Raw genomic sequence first — 19,680 nt, 5'->3', positions numbered from 1 at the left:
GAATGTATATAGCTCACCTATGGATGTCACATGCAGCCACTATAGAAAATATTGTGATGCTTTTTTATATACATTTATTTTTGTTTTTTATTATCCATTATGAAACTATCAAATTTTTTTAGTATTCACTTAACATTTAAGTGACCTAGGAGACAATTCAGTTAGATTGTCATATAGCAGATAGTGCAAAGTCTATTATGCTAATATTTAGTTTAATAATTGTTCTTTGTTGTTTTTTATAGAGTTATTTTTTAAATTTTTAGTATTCTGACATCCACAAAATATAGTCACAGGCTTTAACAGGCTTCATTATTTCAACTTCATCGTATAAAAATCATGTTTGATGGCATAATTCATGGTAAACAACTACATTACCGATGGTACAGCAGAGAAAGAGAACAGCGGCCAACGAAATACATGAAACATGCCTCGGAGCAACTGCCCACTCCCATAACGCACTGTGAATGATGTTATCGAGTTGGTCTTCCTTCATGCTTAAACTACTTATATATTTGTACATATCAGGATATTTTGCAATAAAAGTAAAATATATTGTTTCTTTACTCATAATCTACAACCTAAAATCAATTGTTTTATATATTCCCATAATTTTTTATTCAGTGGCATTATTCACAATGTGTCATGGGATTGTAGTTTGTTCCCTCATGAAAGACAATAAGTACAAAACCTTGTACCTTCGTCTTTGTTAGATTTTTAAAAATAGTTTTGCCTCAAAACAAAGTTTGTGATGTTGTGATTCTCCTCGGAGCTGGTTGGTTTGGTTCATGGCTTATAACTCTTTTATGAAGAATTTTACGAAAAGTCTATGGAAGAAATGAATGGGGAAAATACTTCTGGAACCCAGAAGGCTAAAAACTGGGCGGGCACTGTTGCACTCTATAGCACATCTAACAGAGTATAAGGGAAATTGGTGCACATAAACCTGCACTTTTGTAATGTAAATTTAACAGGCTTCAAGTTCACTAGATGTACAGTAACATAATTACCCTAATGTTGACTTTAATTTATTAATTTAATTTGACCAATTGTCACACATTATACATACATTTCTGCATATACATGGTGAAATTCTTTATTTTTCACATATCCCAGCTAAGCTGGGGTCAGAGTGCAGGGTCAGCCATGATACGGCGCCCCTGGAGCAGATAGGTTCAAGGGCCTTGCTCAAGGGCCCAACAGTGGTGTCTTGGTGGTGTTGGGGCTTGAACCCACGACCTTCTGATCAGTAACCCAGAGCCTTAACCGCTGAGCCACCACTGCCCTAAAATTGATTAAACTACATTTAAAAAATTAAAACTACATTATTATTTTTTTAAATAAAACATATTATTTATCTACACAAGTACCCTTGTTTTGGCCAAACATACATAATGTAAGCGCAAGGGCTTATGGGTATTAAACACAAACACAATTTTGTTTTTGATAAATATGAGTTAGTAGTACGAATTGGAGATGTCATGCAGAATATTTACCTCAGTCACCTTAAACTTTCATTGCAACTTTTATTCATATATATATATAGTGAATGGTGACTGAGGTAAACATTCTGCCTAATGTTCCATGCATCTCCTTTTGTGTTCCACTGTAGAAAGAAAGTCATACAGGTTTTACAACATAAAAGTAAATGTTTATTTAATATTCCTTTTTGGGTGAACTTTTCCTTTAAGATAGCATTTTGAAACAGCCTGCACTTGTTGCTCCCAATTGTACCCAGCTTCAACTTCAGGAAGTTTCTTATCCAATCTCACCTTCCTGCCTTGCAAATCACTGCGCGTCACTCTTGTTTGTCTCTCTGGTGCATTGCATTCAAATTCTAGAGCGATGGAAAGAAGGGGGGGGTTGTGCAAGTACAGCACCAGATGTGCTCAGGAGTTTTGCAATATGTCATTTGCAAGAGGACATTTTCTTGAACCAAGACAGCATGGATGAGTTCACTTTGGAAATACACAGGCAAGCCTGGCTCTCAATGTAGACTGATTTATTCTAAATGACTGGCCACGTGACCAGATGCTAGAATGGCAAGGAGAAAGTTCAGATCTTAGATACAAGCATGAGTTGAGCTGGTGTATTTAGAGCCAGTTATGATGATTGCTTGCAGAGGCATGGTCTCCTTACAGGAACATTCTGGTTACCAAGTTCATTTGTGTAATTTGCTATGGTGAGCATCACTATTAGTATTACTAAATCTTAGGTAAGTATTCAAATTTGCTCTGTAACTTGTCCCACTCCCCTTGTGTTATGGATATTAATGATACCACAAATTGTCCTGCTTGTTTGTTTTTTGCTTCCTGTCTTTAGACTTTTGAGACTTGGGCCAGTATAAAACCACCTGGCAACCAACCAGTACGTCCTAGCAACCACATAGCAATGCAATAGCTAACACATTTAGAACACTCTAGCAACCATATAGCAATGTCATAGCATTACCCAGAACTCCCTAACAATCACATAGAAATGCCATCTAGAACACCCTAGCAACCGCATAGTGATGCCATAGCTACCACCCAGAACACCCTAGCAAACACTTACCATTTATATTTTCTTTTGTAAAATTGTAAAAATGTATTTACACATTCTTCTTTCCATACTAAAGTGATAATATGTGTTACATATTTTGTGATAGTATATTTACGTATGTTCTTCTTGTTCTTAAAGGGGTCATGATCAATTATCAAATTATCAGTTTCATTTATTGAAACCAAGCTGTAAAACACCTCGTTCTCTACTTCCATGACTGCCCTAAGTCACTTACATTAATTATGACCACCTCTACAGCTCAAAAACATAATGTCAACTTAAAAGCATCACACCCTTTGCCCCGCCCACTGGTGCTTCAGTTCATAAATTGAGAGTGAAGGACAAACAAGGCCTACTGTAGATTCCAGTGATGTGCATTTCAGTTCAGGATGATACTGGAAACTGTGTCTTCAGTGTATTTCAGCATGGATTGTATTTTAAATTTTTTTTTGCGATCAGAGTGGATTGCTTGTGAACCAGCCAAAAAAGTATTCAAACTTTGCAAAGGAACAGTTATTGAAGGATGGGACAGTTAAAAACACTTGGACCCAATCAAGAGATGCCACGCAACGGCTTGAGGCTGTCTATACCGGGCGTGCCGATACAAACTTTCTACATCATTTATATGTGTTGTTGGCAGTAGTAGTGCGAGCATGTGCAGAGCAAAATTGAATGGTATATCTGTTTACTGTCGGCACAACGCAATGGACGCTTACATGGCAACAGCATCATTGATTATAATGGGTTTGATTACTTTTGACATGACGCGACACTCGCTTCTGGTGTAGACTGGGTGTGTGTGTAAACAGTTGTGCTTGAGATGAACAGTTTAATATATTCCTTATGTGTAAACACTGAATTTTAGTTTTATAATGTTGTGGAGCTTGTTCATTCTTTTCTGATTGAGATTAAAAAAATGGTTGAATTTGAGGGGCTGCATGCTGTTAGCCAATCAGAAAAGTGGGCGTTTACGTTAAAAAGAGGTTTTAAGGTTTAAGGTTTTAAGGAGGCGCTTATGCCAAAACTGAGCGTTTCAGAGGGCCAAAGGCAAGGTGGACAATTATCATTTATTACTAAATTATAAATGTTTTACTGCAAAAAATAAAAATAAAATAAAAAAATAATTGTTACTAACATTATCCGTGGATTCACTAAACTTTCTCTGCATAAAAGCAAGATATTTATACCTGGTTTTGTTTTAATTTTCCAGAATCAGATGAGCCATAAAAGATAGTTTGGTGAGTAATGTTCATGATCTGATTTGAATGGCTTGTGTGTGTGTGTTTGTGTGTGTGTGTGTGTGAGTGTGTGTGAACATCAAGGTAATTCATAAAGTGTTGTGATTGTTATTGTGTGTGTCAGTGTTTGGTCTTTGTAAACATGTGTTTGTTTCAAGGAACACTGATAAAAAAAATTAAAAAATGTGTGCCACAGAAAATTTATAAAATCAGCTTATTATTCACTTACTAAATTTAGAAAGTTATTTTCAGACGGTTAGTGAATGGCCTGTGGGCGGTCCATGGGTGTGCCATCTGAGGCTGAGACTAGGCCTGGATAGATTCAAGGATGTGTGAGTCATCCAGGTTTGTAAAGATTTTATGTGTTTGTATTTGTTAAAGCTCCAGCCCCAGGTCATCCAGTGTCTGAATACAAAAGCAAACCCTTCTTTAGATCACATGTAAAGCAGGCATCTCTCATCATATCCAGGGGACTGTACAACAGGTGTGCCAGCACCTCCATTATAACATGTTTTAGGGGACATGATTCCTGAATCCTGTATGTTCTCCTTCAAAACCCTCCCGATTCACAAATCTGCCCACTAGAATCAGTTTCACAACATTTTCGGTTATGGAGAGCTATGTAAGTTATTCATTTGTACATAAGTCTGATTATTAATACACTAGTCTGATTACTACTAAAAACTGGCAGCAATAAACTGCATATTGCATATCTAACTGGGTTACTGAATCTGGTTTATACCTTAGTAACATAGATACAATATTTCATGGCTCTCTGGAATACTTGATTCTGATTGGTCAATTGCAGCATTCTGTAGTCAAATATATTTGTAGAATTTTGCAACCGATTTTTCATGCCTTTTCACATGTAATAGGCTACATTTATTTAAACTTAAATCCATTTTCCACATTCAATGCAAGTTAAGCTCAATCAGCATTTGTAGCATAATGTTAATTTCCACAGAAAATAATTTAGACATGCCTAATTTACAAAACAAAAGCAAAAAAATCACTTGTACAGCCAGGCATTACAATGGAAGTAAATGGAAAGATTCAACTATTTTAACATTTCTGGACTGGCCTCATTCACATCCATTGTAAGTGCCTTACTGTTACCTTAATGTTTGCTCTCTTTTTATAATTTGTTTTACCAAAATGAGGGACGAGTTGAAATAATTTTTTATGATATTCAACATTGGCAAACATGCTATGGATTTAACTTAACATGTATTGAATCTTCCTTTAAATTGTTGTAAAATTATGCAAAGTGACATGTAAATGCATTATAATATGTTTTCCAACAGCATGTTGTGTATGAAGGTAATGACACTGAAGACACGATACAAGCAGTTTTATATTTAACAATATATATTTTCAGATTTCAATGTACATTCCGTTTTGACATAAGCTTTTATTCACAAACAAAAGTAGGCATCTAAATAAATACTATATAAAATAGAACTTCAAAATAAATATATCTATAAAGGGACATCTTCATTTGTGTGAGAGATTTTTTGTTTGTTTGTTTGTTTGTTTGTTTGTTTTTTGCTTTTTAAACAAAACAAAAGCACACTGCTCTTTTCTTTAATTCTCAACATTAACAATGAAGCAAAAGTAACGCAGAAGAGTACAACCCTGGTTTGGAAGGCGGCTTAAAGTGGGTTAAATCTAATGGGTTTCTATAGTGGCCAAGAAAATATACCACGAACAGATGTAGTCACAGCGTCCTGATGAAAACATCTCAGCACTTAGGTGCGAGAAGGAAGATAATTTAATAAGCAAACAATAATAATGTTTATTTTACAGCTTTTTTGTGTGTATTTTTCTCTAGTTGAAAGGAATGTGAATAATTAACAGTATAAGAGAAGGTAGGGCGAAAAGCAACACCAAATAAGATGGAATGGAATGTCACTTGAGAGAAATCCCCATTCCTCCCAGACAAGTTTTCACACAGCAGCTGTATATGTCAGTCAAGCACTGAAGATGGTGCACCATTTTAGGAGGAAGGAGGACATTTCAGAAAAAAGAGGTGGAAAAACCATGATGAAATGGCGTTCCTTCAGTGAATTCAATTAAATCTACAGTTTCAGGGGCACAGAGGAACAGGGAATTAGCCTCGCCTCTCTCGTGCTAATGAGGCATGGCTAGCATTAACAGAGGTATTTTTATTGCCTGGCACACTTTTCTAAATCAAGTGCTTGTAATTGAAAATACCTAAACACCCTACCTACTACGCCACAGCCACATAATCCGAACCCCCAGTCGCACCCAAAAATATAGTAATTAATTTATATACTTTTGTACGGAATAATAATTAAATTGTACCATGCAATTCCTCAGGACATTTGAAACATATTTAACTAGTTTTCTCAAGACTTTTTACAAGAACGTGTAACCTGCATAGGTAAAAAAACTCTAAGATATCTATGGTACATTTGCAACTCTTCCCTATGCAGCTATGTAAGCCTCTCCATCCACAACTACTCTGGCACCTATCCACGGGTTAGATTGCAAAGACGTAAAACCTAGCCTTATATATTCAAGACTAAGAACAGTAGTGTATTTGCTTATTCTGATTTGTGCAACAAGTACAAACATTGGAGCATTTGGGACAACATGAGTGAAGTGTTAGTTCGGTATAAATGTGTGAACCATCGGTTTGTATTGAGCAGGCAGACAATATTCCCTCATGCTCCCAAGACAAAGAATCCTTGGAAGCAGAGTACTGTACCTTTAAGAGCTAAATGTTGCACTAATTGGCTAGAGTACAACAATCCATGCCCACTTGCAAACTATTATAAAAATGGTCAACTAAAACTCTATGGGGCACTCCTTTGGCAAAATATCTATACTCTATACACATAACAAAAATATATGTGGAGAAAGCAGTTCGATACTAGGGCACATTATGTTTGGTGGCGGTATGGTGCATAGTATCTGTCCAACTACAGTGAAACACTTTGTACATGCTACTGTACATAATACTGTGCTTTTGCCTAATTTATAATAGTGAAAAAGTTGGTTTTGTTTATCAGCGGCAGAACAATATAAGCTAACTTTATAGCTTCTCCTTTCCAATAACCACTAACCCAATTCTCCCCGTAGCTTATGACTGCTTGGTGTCTGAAATGCTGCGTTGTGATTTCTTTAAATAATGCCTCTGCCTGTTTCCTTAACTTTAGCCACCAAATTCATTCCAAGCTGAATTCACATGTGGTACATAATTTCAATGAACTGATGATCCCTGAGGTAATTTTCTACAATAAATTGAATCACTAACATTTGGAAGAATTATTGTGGAAGTTCATGTATGTTGTCAAAAAGGGAATTATGAAAGCTATTCCACCTATTTGCCATCAGAAAGTCAAACAATCTGTACTCATAGAAGATAGAAAACATCCTGTCAAGCAGTAATGGCGATGGGTGGTCTTGATTCATGTCTTTTGCAATGGTACGCATTGCATTTAGGGACGTCTAGGGAATCCGTCAATGCAACAAAACGACCTCCTATGCTTGCATTTCAAACAAGAGAGGAAATAAAGCTCTAGAACAAGCTTGTAAATGTACAGTGCACCGAGATGAAGTCTGGTTATTTTGATTGTGATGTGTTATCAGCTTGGAATTCGCAGCAACCTTTACTCAGTGCCAGATTCAGAGGGGGATTGTTGAAGTATAGTGTTCTTGTTTGGGTGATATGTACTTTGACTTTTCAAAGACACCCAAAAAGAAAATGAACATCGGACAAGAGATTGGACTCTTTCAAACTGACATTTTTCTAAAATGCAGCATTTTGTTAGCAATTTGGAGATGAAATGGCAGGACAGCTTGATTCCACAGCCATCTTGAGAAACTCCCAGGAGAAGGAACTGCTGGCCTTTCCTTTATAGTACTTGACAAACAGGTAGAGTAATGATTTGAGCCTGTTGTTCAAACTTTGCTACTGATTTAAGGGCAGAATACCTTGAGCACGAGGGTCATGCGTGAACCTTAAGTACCATGATTTTGTGAAGAACACCACTACTGTAGAGGGTCCTACAAACTTTGCTCAAGAGTCTCTGTTGTACACTCCATTTCTGGCCATCAGGATGCCTGTTTCTCCACAGGACAGGCCTTGACCTCTGCCGCATTGCAGGTTTGGGTACTTTTGCAGCGGCAGCCTGGGCGGCTGAGGTCATCGTAGCACTTCTGCGAGAGCTTGGCACAACCAGTGGCAGGCAAGTAACACATCAGGCAAGGCAGGACCACTGAAGCGGCTGCCATGAAGGACCACCGGGCGCAACAGTTCGAGTGTGAGCAAGAGCATGGCTTGTCAGCGCAGGAGCCTTCATCATCCTCATCCTCGGTGCAGTGATAGAAGACGCCCTTGACTAGACACATGCAAGTGATGGAGTCCACTAGATTCTGTGCTGAACACAGGCACTCTTGGTTGCAGACCCAACATGATGGCAAGGTCCGTGGTAATTTGCACTCTGTGCATCTGCATTTGCCACACTTCTCGCACAACGGCATGTGCTTCTTCTCTACTGGCAAAGCCCCCACTGCCTTCTGGGTCTTGGAACTCAACACCTTGGGCTGCTCTGCAGCGAGGATCCTGCTGTGGCCACCGCCAGTGGTATATGGATCCACAACAGGGGGTGGAGCTGCATGGTCCAGCAGCCGTTGGTCTGATGAAGTGCTGCTGCTACTGCTGATGGAGCTGGGCCGACCGCTGAATGAAATCCAAGGATGTGTGGTGGCATCTGGGACCTTGCAGCGGGAAAGATTAGGATGGTGTGGGGCTCCCAGCAGGACTTCTTGCACCCTTGTGGCTGCCTTGTGGCTTGGTGGCTGTTGTGAGATTACCGCAGGGGTGTCGATGTAGTCATTCTCCAGATGTAAAGATTTCATTTGGTCAATGGGGTAGATAGTTAATGGGTGCTGGAGCCGTCCGTAGGGTATGCGACTGTCCAGCAATGGTTGCACCATAATGGAGGAGGAGACTCCAGGAATGTGGTGAGGAACCCTTGACTCCATCTGTAGGTTGTGTTCCTCATATACCAGAGCTCAAGATGGCATTTAGCACTCCTGCAGATATAACAGCACAACTTAGTAATGACAAATACACTAACAGGGCGACAGTCACCCATTTTGGTCAAAGCAGACCAACTATACTTCTGCTTTTCACAAATAATCTAATATTCTACATTTTAAAGACAAAGGTTTGAGAGAAAGTGACCACTGCATGAAAACACAAGGTACATAAAACAAAAATATTTGATTACATTAACGTGGAATTATGGCTTTATATTTATAATCTGTTATGAGAACAGAAAGATAATGTTACAACATTTTTAATCCATCATTTCAATGTTCAAATTAATTATTATTATTTCTATAAGTAGTTTAACTGCAAGCCTACGAGATATGCCTTGTTAAGGAAGGGTCTATTCTGAATAATTGAGAACTGACAAAGATTAACCAACCGTTAAGATTGCTCGTAAAATCAAACTAAGCATATGACGAGTATTCTGACGTTATCAATCAAGAGATTTAATAGTAAAATCCTCCCAAAGACACGTTTTAAGTCATATATATTTTGGTTACACGGTTTTGTAAAAGGTTTTAACTATTTGTTATTTTTCAAGAGAGCGCTGAACAAAATTATTTTCGACGAGGAGAGGGGAATCAACCTGTTGCAGGATTTTTGCGTAAGCTTATACACTATATTGAAATGGCATTGACTGGAGACATTGCGTAGAGCTTCTGCATTTCCCTTGTAAAGCAGTAAACCTGCATACTCTGAAGAGATTTCGATTCAAACTGCTTTTTATATGCTGACGTGCCTGAATTGTTACTATTTTATTTTCAAAGCAGACTTGACTTACAACGGTGTATTTGTCTAGTTACCGTTGGCTACATTTCTTTTTTTACCAGAAAATAAAAACTTCCAGAACTTCGATACATCGCGCTGTGAATCGTATCCGTTTAGTGTTTAACCCACGAAAATTATATTTTTATGCTAAAAATGACATGTCAAGACCACCTGACCGATTGACGAGCTAATGCGAGAGCAGCAGTGGAGCGTCACGCGATGATATTCGAATGAACGCGTTTCTCACGCAACACGAAACGTTCTCGTTTTCCCGATGAAATGAAGCCTCGCATTACCACCTGCCCCTCATGTACATGTCAATGTTAACTCGTCGACGACCCTGCCGCGGTAAGTTTCCGTAGTTAAATATTTACACAAGGCGCAAATACAGGGACACCGTGTTGCAGAAGAACTGCTGTAGCCTACATATGCGCTTTCTGATAAGCCAGTAAAACGGAAACGACGCGGTCGCGGTTTAGAAAAAGAAAATTAACCCGTGTTATAAGATTGTGCTGCACTAAAAATATAATTACGTTAGGTTTTAGAATGATTGTTGAGTATAAACATCTATATATGTGGAAAATAAACGAAAAACTCACTTGCTTTAGAAAACAAATCATGTCCTTGTCAGATGAACACTGTTTAGCGTTATATTCCAGTATCAGATTTGAAAGAGATAGATCCAAATGAAGCCACGGAGGGGAAAATCCGGACGACTCTCCGCGTGATGTGCGCTGCAGTAAGGACACAGTCTTCTCCATACAATGTTGCAACTGCGTGAGGGAAATGGCTTTTTATGAATGGGAGGGTAAGAAGCGTACTGCGCAGATGCTTTGACAAATTTTTTTTTTTTTTTTTTGTGAATGGGTGGGCATTACGACTCAGGGCGCAAATGCGGGGGTTACACTTTTATGAATGGGAGAGCTCCGGACTTAACTGCGCATGTGCGCTTTCAAGATTTCATGAATGGAAGAATGGGGGCTTTTCGTCACAAGGGCAATGTCAAAGCGGATTACATGAAAAAGGCGGCTACTACTGCTTTAATTCATGTTTTCTATGCATTACCTGTTGAGGTCCTTACCTGCTATATGCGTCCAATATCCCATTGAAACGATCTTTAATGTAACTGCATATGCTGTATATTAATAAGGTGTAATTAACCAAAATACTCATGATAACCCAGAAAATGGGGGGTTATGACGCACTAAGCATGTGAAACTGTGTCGAAGCCAAGTGCATATTAGTGACGTTAGATAACGTCGTATAGTCCAAAACATTAGTGCAACTGACCCTTCTGGTACATCACCATTTTAGCGTAAGCATGGGTTAATTTTTATGACTGAAGAGAGTGGCATGAACTTTATCCTCGTTTTGTGTAACCAGAAAACAGGTCAGGGAATTAAGTACAAAAAATAATAATACATTATTTATTTTTTAAGCTATTCAAGCTATTCCATTTTGTTGAACGCAGGCTATGAGAGGAAAAAAGACTCGAGCTCGCGCACTGGTGTAGTAAAACGTATTTATGACGCAGCAGGATGAGGTCATGTAGTCTCAACAAAAGAGCAGGACGTAGTCGATTTGTAACGATCTCACAAGCAGGAAATGTGTGTGAATTTCCTTTTTAACATCATCTTGTCTACCCTTCCCCCCACGGATAATTCCTAGCTTGTGGCTTGACTAATGTTGTCAAATGTTAATGAGAACCAGCCTCTGAATAAGCACAAATTTCCTTGACAACATCCGCTTTCATTTCGAATAGTTTGATGTTCTTAATGTACGTATTGAAACGTATTAATAATGTGGCGCGGTAGCCTAGCTTTGTTATATAAATATTGTGCCAAAAGGTCGCCTCTTAAAAATAACGAAACACAGCATTTTCGATATTGCTTAAATATGGCAACCTGGAGGAAAGAGATAGAGCTAAAAATAGCACATCCCACTCTTTGAACGCCATGTTTTCCGTTTGGTGCAATGACAACAAACTGAGAACTGAATTATCAAATTGGGCAATTTAACATCTCCAATACACAATGGGTTGTATGGGTTAGCCTACTCCATAGCATAGATTGAACTACTAATAACGAATCGCCAATCAAATTATATTTATTTATTTCCAATTTGTTGCCTACTTTTGATTTGAACCATTACATTTTATATTGTAAAGTTAAGGTTATGGGTAAAAAATAAAAGTGTATATATATATATACTAAATTAATTAATTATATTTAATGGATAAAGAAAACATGTAATGAATAATACTATTTGGTATTTGGGTCATTGACAAATAAGTTTGTCTGAGGTAATAACAATTATAAATCTTTTAAAAAATGTTGTTTAAAATGTGTCAAATTCGTAAAAATGCAATCTTTGCATCCATTTTGGTTTCGTACATATTTGAAAAACATTTATATCATTTTTAACAAAAAATAAAATTATAAATTTAATGATTTTGGATGTGGAGTAAATGGTATTGATAAACATTTTGTGCACCTTGAGTACATGGGAGCGTATGCAACTTGATCATTAGTTAAAAACAATTAAAACATTTTTCAATGTACAAAATATTTTTTTGAAGTATTATTCACTTTTGAGTCAAAAATATCTAGACATTATCTCAAAATTTCTACATATGGCCTAAACAAAATATACTTTCTAACTAAAAAGTCAAAATGTTTATATATATATATTTTTTTACCTCACATCAATCATTAGGGTCTAAAGGTTGTTGTTGTTGTTGTTTTTTGTCATATGACAGCAAAATGGCAACCTGCATGTTGGTTACACAGCATGTCTTGGTGGACAAAAGTTTGTTTTGACAAAAAATATTTATAATATTATAAATCTCTTGAGTACTCTTTTACTAGTATTTCTTAAAAGTAAGAACAGAACCAATTCTGGGAGTTCGAAAAATAAGAGCGTTATGTCACTCACCCATTTAATAAATGATAAATATAGAATTCTATCTAGCAGTCATTATCTGTTAAAAGATTAATCACCTACAGCATTTCCAAACCATTGACTTTCTTTCCTCTGTTGAACACAAAAGGAGATGTTTGGCAGAATTCACTTTCATTGTTTGGGAAAAAGATTCAATGAAAGTGAATGGTGACTTTGACTAACATTGTGCCAAACATCTCCTTTTGTGTTTTACTGAAGAGAGAATGTCATATGGAGGGTGAGAAAATGATGACAGAATGTAAATTTTCGGATGAACTATCCCTTTAAATCTATGCAGTTGTGGAGTTGCTTTTTAGACTAGACTAGAATGGAGTCCCTCCCTCAACTTCAAGCCAAACTCACCGGAAAGAGCTTGTGTGAGGGATGTATGCGGAGAATGCAAGCCTTTGGAGATATGGGTCTGTGTGGGAAGAAGGGGATGGTCCCTTCTTCTCCCCTGCTGATACGAAGAGGAAAGCCTAGCTCTTGGTGAGATTGTGACCCTTGACCCTTCTTTAGAGGAACGACAGGAGCGGCCCTGAACTCTCACCCATGGGACAAACTAGCGATGAAGCGTGACCTGTTGCTGGGGGCGTGGACCTGGTATTCAGGGCGCAAGCATTCTGGGCATTCCACGCGCCATTCCCCTTACATAGACTTCTCCCTCACATGAGAACCAGCTTCAGTTCCCTACAACCCAAAACACAAAAACTCCATTCCTCACTGTGAACGTTAGACACCATAACCTGTATGTCCACATGCACAGAAGCCTTGCATAAGAAAAAGCAACAGAAGGGAAATGCACTACATTCCAAAACTGTGTCAAACAGGCCACACAAACCTAAAAGTTGAGTAGAGTGTTTAGAGTGTTTATTTGGTCTCTTTATGAGTGTGTTTCATGGATATGTGCATTTAGGTGGCTCTATGCATGGTCCATGATATCTTGCAATAAATTGAGTATTTCCAGAAATATTAGATGGTGGTTAAAATAAAAATGTTTTTGAAATGTCAGCTGTAAAAATATAATTTCATCATATTTAAGAAACAAACTCTTTCTGTGTTAATAGTTTTGCAGTATTGACTCAAAGGAAATACGTCTATACATATTAGAGAATAAATTGGTATAATTAGTCAAAGTTAATGATTAATTATTCATTAAAAGGAAATGTAATCATAAAATTAAAATTTTATCATTTACTCACCCTCATACCATCCCAGATGTGTATGACTTTCTTTATTCTGCAGAACAAAAAGGTTTTTAGAAGAATATTTTAGCTCTGTAGGTCCATACAATTCAAGTGAATGGTGACCAGAACTTTAAAGCTCCAAAAGTCACACAAAGTCAGCATAAAAGTAATCCATATGACTCCAGAGTTTAAATCTATATTTTCTGAAGTAATACTATAGATGTGGATGAGAAACAGATCAATATTTAAGCCTTTTTTTATTATAAAGGTGGCGATATGCACGAAGAATGAAAATCGGCAAAAACAAAAGAAGAAGAAAGTGGAAGTGAAAGTAGAGATTGATAGTAAAACAAAGGACTTAAATGTTTATCTGTTTCTCACACACACCTTTTATATAGCTTCTGAACAATATATTAACCACTGGAGTCATATGGATTTCTTTAATGCTGCCTTAATGTGCTTTTGGACCTTCAACGTTTTGGCCAATATTCACTTGTATTGTATGGACCTACAGAGCTGAAATATTCTTCTAAATATCTTCATTTGTGTTCAGCAGAAGAAAGAAAGTCACATACAGGATGGCATGAGGGTGAGTAAATGATGAGAGAATTTTAGCTTTTAGGTGAACTATTCCTTTCAATCAGTAAACATGTTTGTTGCAAAACGTTTGTGTGACTATGCTGAAATTTTTTGAAATGCAAGTCATTGAATTCCTCTTCAAATCAATTCCATTTCAACATCCTGTGAGGCGTGGCCAATTCAAATTCCAACTGCTGAATTAAAAGGAAGGCAATTCCTAAATTCTGAATTGTGCCAAAACCTGCTTAAAGTGCAGGATCAAATCAAAAGAAATGAGGCTCAGAAGAGTTAACTTTATAAGGAACTACAACATAATACATGGTTTAAGTGTAACTGATTCTTCTAATGACCTCAGTGGAAAAAAGAATTACCATCAGTAGTTTATCTGGGATGTTGAAAGAAGAAAATATTTTGGCCACTAAATTTTCTTTATTCAACCGCTCATTCATTGGCAAGTGTGGCAAAAAGTTAAAGGGAAAACTAATATACATATGTAAGTTCTCTCATCATTTGCTCACTCTTATGTGCTCCAAACATGTATGACACCATCCACATTCATTAAATATGCAATGCATGTTAATGGTGACTGAGACTAACATTCTGCCTCACATCTTCTTTTGTGTTCCATAGGGGAAAAAAGTCCTACATGTTTGGAACAACATGAGGGTGAGCAAATGATGACAGGTTTAATTTTGAGTGAACTATCCCTTTAATTTGACCCTGGTCACATGCCATGCCTGACCATAATGCCAGTTGGTCTGGTTGGATGGTGAAGTATAGAAAGAAGTCAGCATTCATGCTTTCCTCAGCACTCCTTGTGACATGTAAAAGCCTGACCTTCATTAGTAGTTCATCTTGAAGTCACTAACAGCAGTAGGCTATATTTGAGACCTGAATCATCAGTGCTGGCTGTAGCAAAGCACAGTGGATCACCATTATCCATCCTGAGGTGGCCTTTGTTGACAAGCTATTGGCTAAAATAAGCTCCAGCCAGGGGGGAGGCACATATCCCCATCAGCAGACCACTTCCTGTGAGACAGCAGTTTTCTGAATGATGAAGGAGAAGCGTGCACACATCCCTGGCAATTACTCTAGTTATTTATTTGTACAGCATTAATGATTAATGAGCAGGAAGGCTTTGAGTGGCAGTCAATAAAGGAAGATATGGAAGTGAGTGAGCAGACAGGATATTTTAACAGAACAATACAGTGATAACTACAGACCAATATTACTAACGTACAGACTTATTTTACTTATTGACACAATTTCTATAATATATTTCTGTAATAATTATAATATTATTCTAATTATGATTAATATTAATAATAATTGTATTATTCAATTAAATTTAAGCAATGTTGTTTGCTTCTTAGATTTATTTTTGACTGTCTAACTGTAAAGCTTAAATTGCTATGTTTTTCTTGAGAGTGAATGACTGAAATGTAGAATGTTAAGTAATTCATGCAAATAGGCCTAAAATGAATAATTTACTTCATGTGTGAACACTATTGGACACACAACAATGAAATGGAATTGGTTCTATTCTTTAGAGACTCAATAAATTGTGCCATTTATCGATTCATCGGGCCAGATATTAAAGAACTGTATAACTGATTAGGAAGATGTCATGGTTTTGTGAAGTGAAGAGACAAAACGAGAGGAGAGGGTAAGGATCCAAAAGTAGAACTTCAATTATAAACAAAAGGGGGATACAAAGATGAAAGAATAATACGAAGACAGTAACAAAACTCTACAGAAGTATGCTGGCACCTGCTGGGCTAACAAGAAGACAAAGAACACCTGGGATACAATTAGGGCAATGGACAGGAAGACAAAGACCACAGAAGATATATATTTCAAACTAAGAGTATCATAGGTTTTCAAAATAAAGGGTCTCATGAGTTCAATGTGTGACAGAAAAACAGTGTGAATATCTGTAAAAATCAATTATCGGTCAAACCAATTATCTGTATTTATATTTATTAAAGAACCAATAACAGATTATACAGGAAAGTGTGAATATCTGTAAAACCAATTAACGGTTAACCAGATATTAAAAAACTATAACTAAGTCGAATAGTGTGAATATCTGTACAACCAATTATCGTTCAAACCAATTATCGGTTGACCAGATATTAAAAAATTATAACTAATTAAGTCGAATAGTGTGAATATCTGTACAACCAATTATCGTTCAAACCAATTATCGGTTGACCAGATATTAAAGATTCAATAACTGATTAGGAAGAACAGTGTGAATATCAGTACAACCAATTATCAGTCAAAACATTGTGGTAGACCAGATATTAAACAACCGATAACTGATTAAGTAGAATAATGTGAATATCTGTAAAACCAATAATCGGTCAAACCAATTAGCGTGAGACCAGATACTAAAGAAACAATAACTGATTAAGCAGAATAGTGTAAATATCTGTAAAACAAATTATCGGTCAAATCCATAATCGTTAGACGAGATATGAAAGAACCAATAACTGATTAAGTACAATATTGTTCATATCTGTAAAACCAATTATTGGTCAAACCTATTATCGGTAGATCATATTAAAGAAACCAATTATAGAACCAATAACAGATTAGACAGGAACGTGTGAATATCTGTAAAACCAATTATTGGTAGACCAGATATTAAAAACCAATAACTAATTATGTTGAATGGTGTGAATATCTGTAAAACTAATTATTAGTCAAATCCATAATCGTAAGACCAGGTATTAAAGAACCGATAATTGATTAAGTACAATATTGTTAATATCCTTGAAACCAATTATTGGCCCAAGCAATCATCGGTAGATCAGATTAAAGAACCGATATCAGATTAGACAGGAAAGTGTGAATATCTGTAAAATCAATTATCAGTCAGATCAATTATCAGTAGACAAGATATTAAAGAACCAATAACTATTTAAGTAGAATATTTGAAATATCTGTAAAACCATTTATTTGTCAAACCAATCATCAGTAGATCATATTAATGAACCAATATCAGATTAGACAGGAAAATGTGAATATATCTAAAACCAGTTGTTGGTCAAAATAACTGATTAAGTAGAGTAGTATGAATATATGTAAACCATTTATCTGTAAAATAAATATCGGTAGACCAGATATATAGAACCGATAACAGATTAAGCAGAATTGTGTTAATTTCTGTAAAACCAATTATCACTCAAACCAAATATTGGTAGACCAGCTATCAAAAACTAACATCTAATGGCGTCCACATCATTTAGTCCCTTGGGTTTTTATAAAAATTATCTTAGCCCTAGCAAATTGTCCAGCAATCACTGATGTGCTTAAGGGTTTAGCTTCTTCTCTACCATTTCCATTTAGTTAATTAACCCTTATTGTCTGTATATCAATCAGATTAACACTGGGGGAGCTAGATGGAGGGTGCTGAGTAGAGCACACTTACCCAGGAGGAAGTGCAGGGCTTTGATCTTTGCTAATGAGCTGCCAATACCACCCTAGAGGGCTTACTTCCTGGGGCCAGCTGGGTGCCTGCAAGTTAGGCCACCTGAAACAACACGCACTCATTCCCTTCCCAAGTGCCCTCACCCCACCTGCCCTTCCCCCATTCTTCTTCAGTGGTAACCCTTCCCCCCAACTGAACTCTGTGATTATTGGAGATAGAGGTGGGATACAGTCTCCCAGAGATCTGTTCTCCTCAGTGTATTCATTCAATGTCTACCCAGGGGTGACACTAGTGTTCTCATGGATATATGTTATCTGTGACACTTGGTTTTATTCAAATCAAGAACTTCCGAAATGTAGTTATTTCGTCTTGGTCTAGGGTTTGTTGAATGATTGATGTGACATTCTGTTTGTTCTGCCACTGCCCAGTCAAACATTTTACACTTTAGAGTGTTGGAAATAAGCAAACTTCCTACACAATCCTTCACAATTTCAAAACCAGATGTCTCAATTTGACAGATTTTGCCTATTAAGGGGATAGTTTACTCAAAAATTAATTTCAAATCTTTGCCTTGAGAAGATTTTGTTGAATGACTGATGTAACATTCTCTCTGCCCAATCAAAAAAAAAAATTACATTTCAAAATGTTTTAAACATTCATAATCAGTTTGTGTTATGCAACCCTCTGACACAATCTTTCCCAAATTCAAAACCAGATTTTGCCCATATTAAGCCATTTACAAATGGAGGATGCCAGTTTTCCATACAATCTATTTCAAGATGTTTTCACAATAACACATCCTGGACCACATTGAGTCACGAGTGCAATCTTTTTCAGAAAAGATGCTGGTTGAACAGGAACTATGGAATGTCCAAACAGGAGCTCCTGACTCACTCTAGAACGTCCCTTAATTCGCACTGCTTTCCGTAAATGCTTTCCGCTGAGTACATTCTCGCTCTTTTATGACCGTGGGAGAGGGTTGCAACGTTAACCTCAGCCAATACTCACAAGATCTGTTTCACATCCATTCTCTCCCTTGATCCAACTTGGGTACCTGCAGTCCTGGGAAAGAAGCTACTGGCCACATCTTTCCCCACTGGACATTGAGCCATGCTGGGGTTGATGGAGAGCACACAGCAGCCCTTTAATGGCCGTGGGGACAGGGCGACACAGGACACTTCCTGGGCTGAATGGCACTCCGACACTCGACACCTGAGACAGCGGTGCTCCAACGCTGGCCCCGTGCCAACCTCAACGAGGTACCTTTGTGTTCCTGGGCTCAGTAACCTATCCAGAAACGACTCTGAGGGCTGGTTCCCATGCATTACTTCACTCTACTCCAAACCGCTTTGGTGCCCAACTGGCTCGGGGACTCTGCTCACTTCCTTTTGCCTTAATCCAAGCTGTTATTGTAAAGTCCCTGTGAAAAGCAAGTATGAACTTGAAATGAAGGGTCTAACTCCTGTTTTGGGGATCAGGCTGCTGAATACAGTTTATTGTACATGTAAAATCATTCTCTGGGATTAATTTGAAGGCATTGTTCAAACGAGGGGTATCATTGTCACAATGTCCACTGCAGCTCATTATGTCTTCTTTACAATGAGGTACAAAGTGTTACATTCTCTCCACCTAAAGTCAGCACAAGGACTTCTTGTTGTAAGGATCCATTATAGATATTAAAGAACAACACTGAACATAACTAAGGCTCCATTCAGCCAGTGTTTTGGATTGGCAACCATAGTTAATAACTGGTGTTACTGTCATATTGTCCTTTTTACATAACAGCATTCAGTAGCAGCTTTAATAATGACCATTTTTCACAAAATATGAGATTTCTGTGTAAATCGTTTATAAATCCATTTGTTCTCGAATTGTTACAATAACTTCAATGGGACAATTTACGTACAAATG

The 19,680-nt window shown here is 37.3% G+C and overlaps 1 protein-coding gene across 1 annotated transcript; it reads right to left on the bottom strand.

Moving 5' to 3' along the window:
- Positions 1 to 4,734: 4,734 nt before the first annotated feature.
- LOC127628033 (protein sprouty homolog 4-like) lies at positions 4,735 to 10,455 on the bottom strand. Its single transcript, XM_052104689.1, has 2 exons — positions 10,227 to 10,455; positions 4,735 to 8,840 (listed from the first exon to the last, which is right to left on the bottom strand). Exon 2 carries the CDS (start codon positions 8,787 to 8,789, stop codon positions 7,857 to 7,859), a length of 933 nt encoding a protein of 310 aa, XP_051960649.1. The 5' UTR covers positions 8,790 to 8,840; positions 10,227 to 10,455; the 3' UTR covers positions 4,735 to 7,856.
- Between the last annotated feature and the right edge of the window lie 9,225 nt (positions 10,456 to 19,680).

Source organism: Xyrauchen texanus, chromosome 34 (assembly GCF_025860055.1).
Source record: "Xyrauchen texanus isolate HMW12.3.18 chromosome 34, RBS_HiC_50CHRs, whole genome shotgun sequence".
NCBI classification, from domain to species: Eukaryota; Metazoa; Chordata; class Actinopteri; order Cypriniformes; family Catostomidae; genus Xyrauchen; species Xyrauchen texanus.
This window is presented reverse-complemented; position numbering and strand designations above follow the sequence as displayed.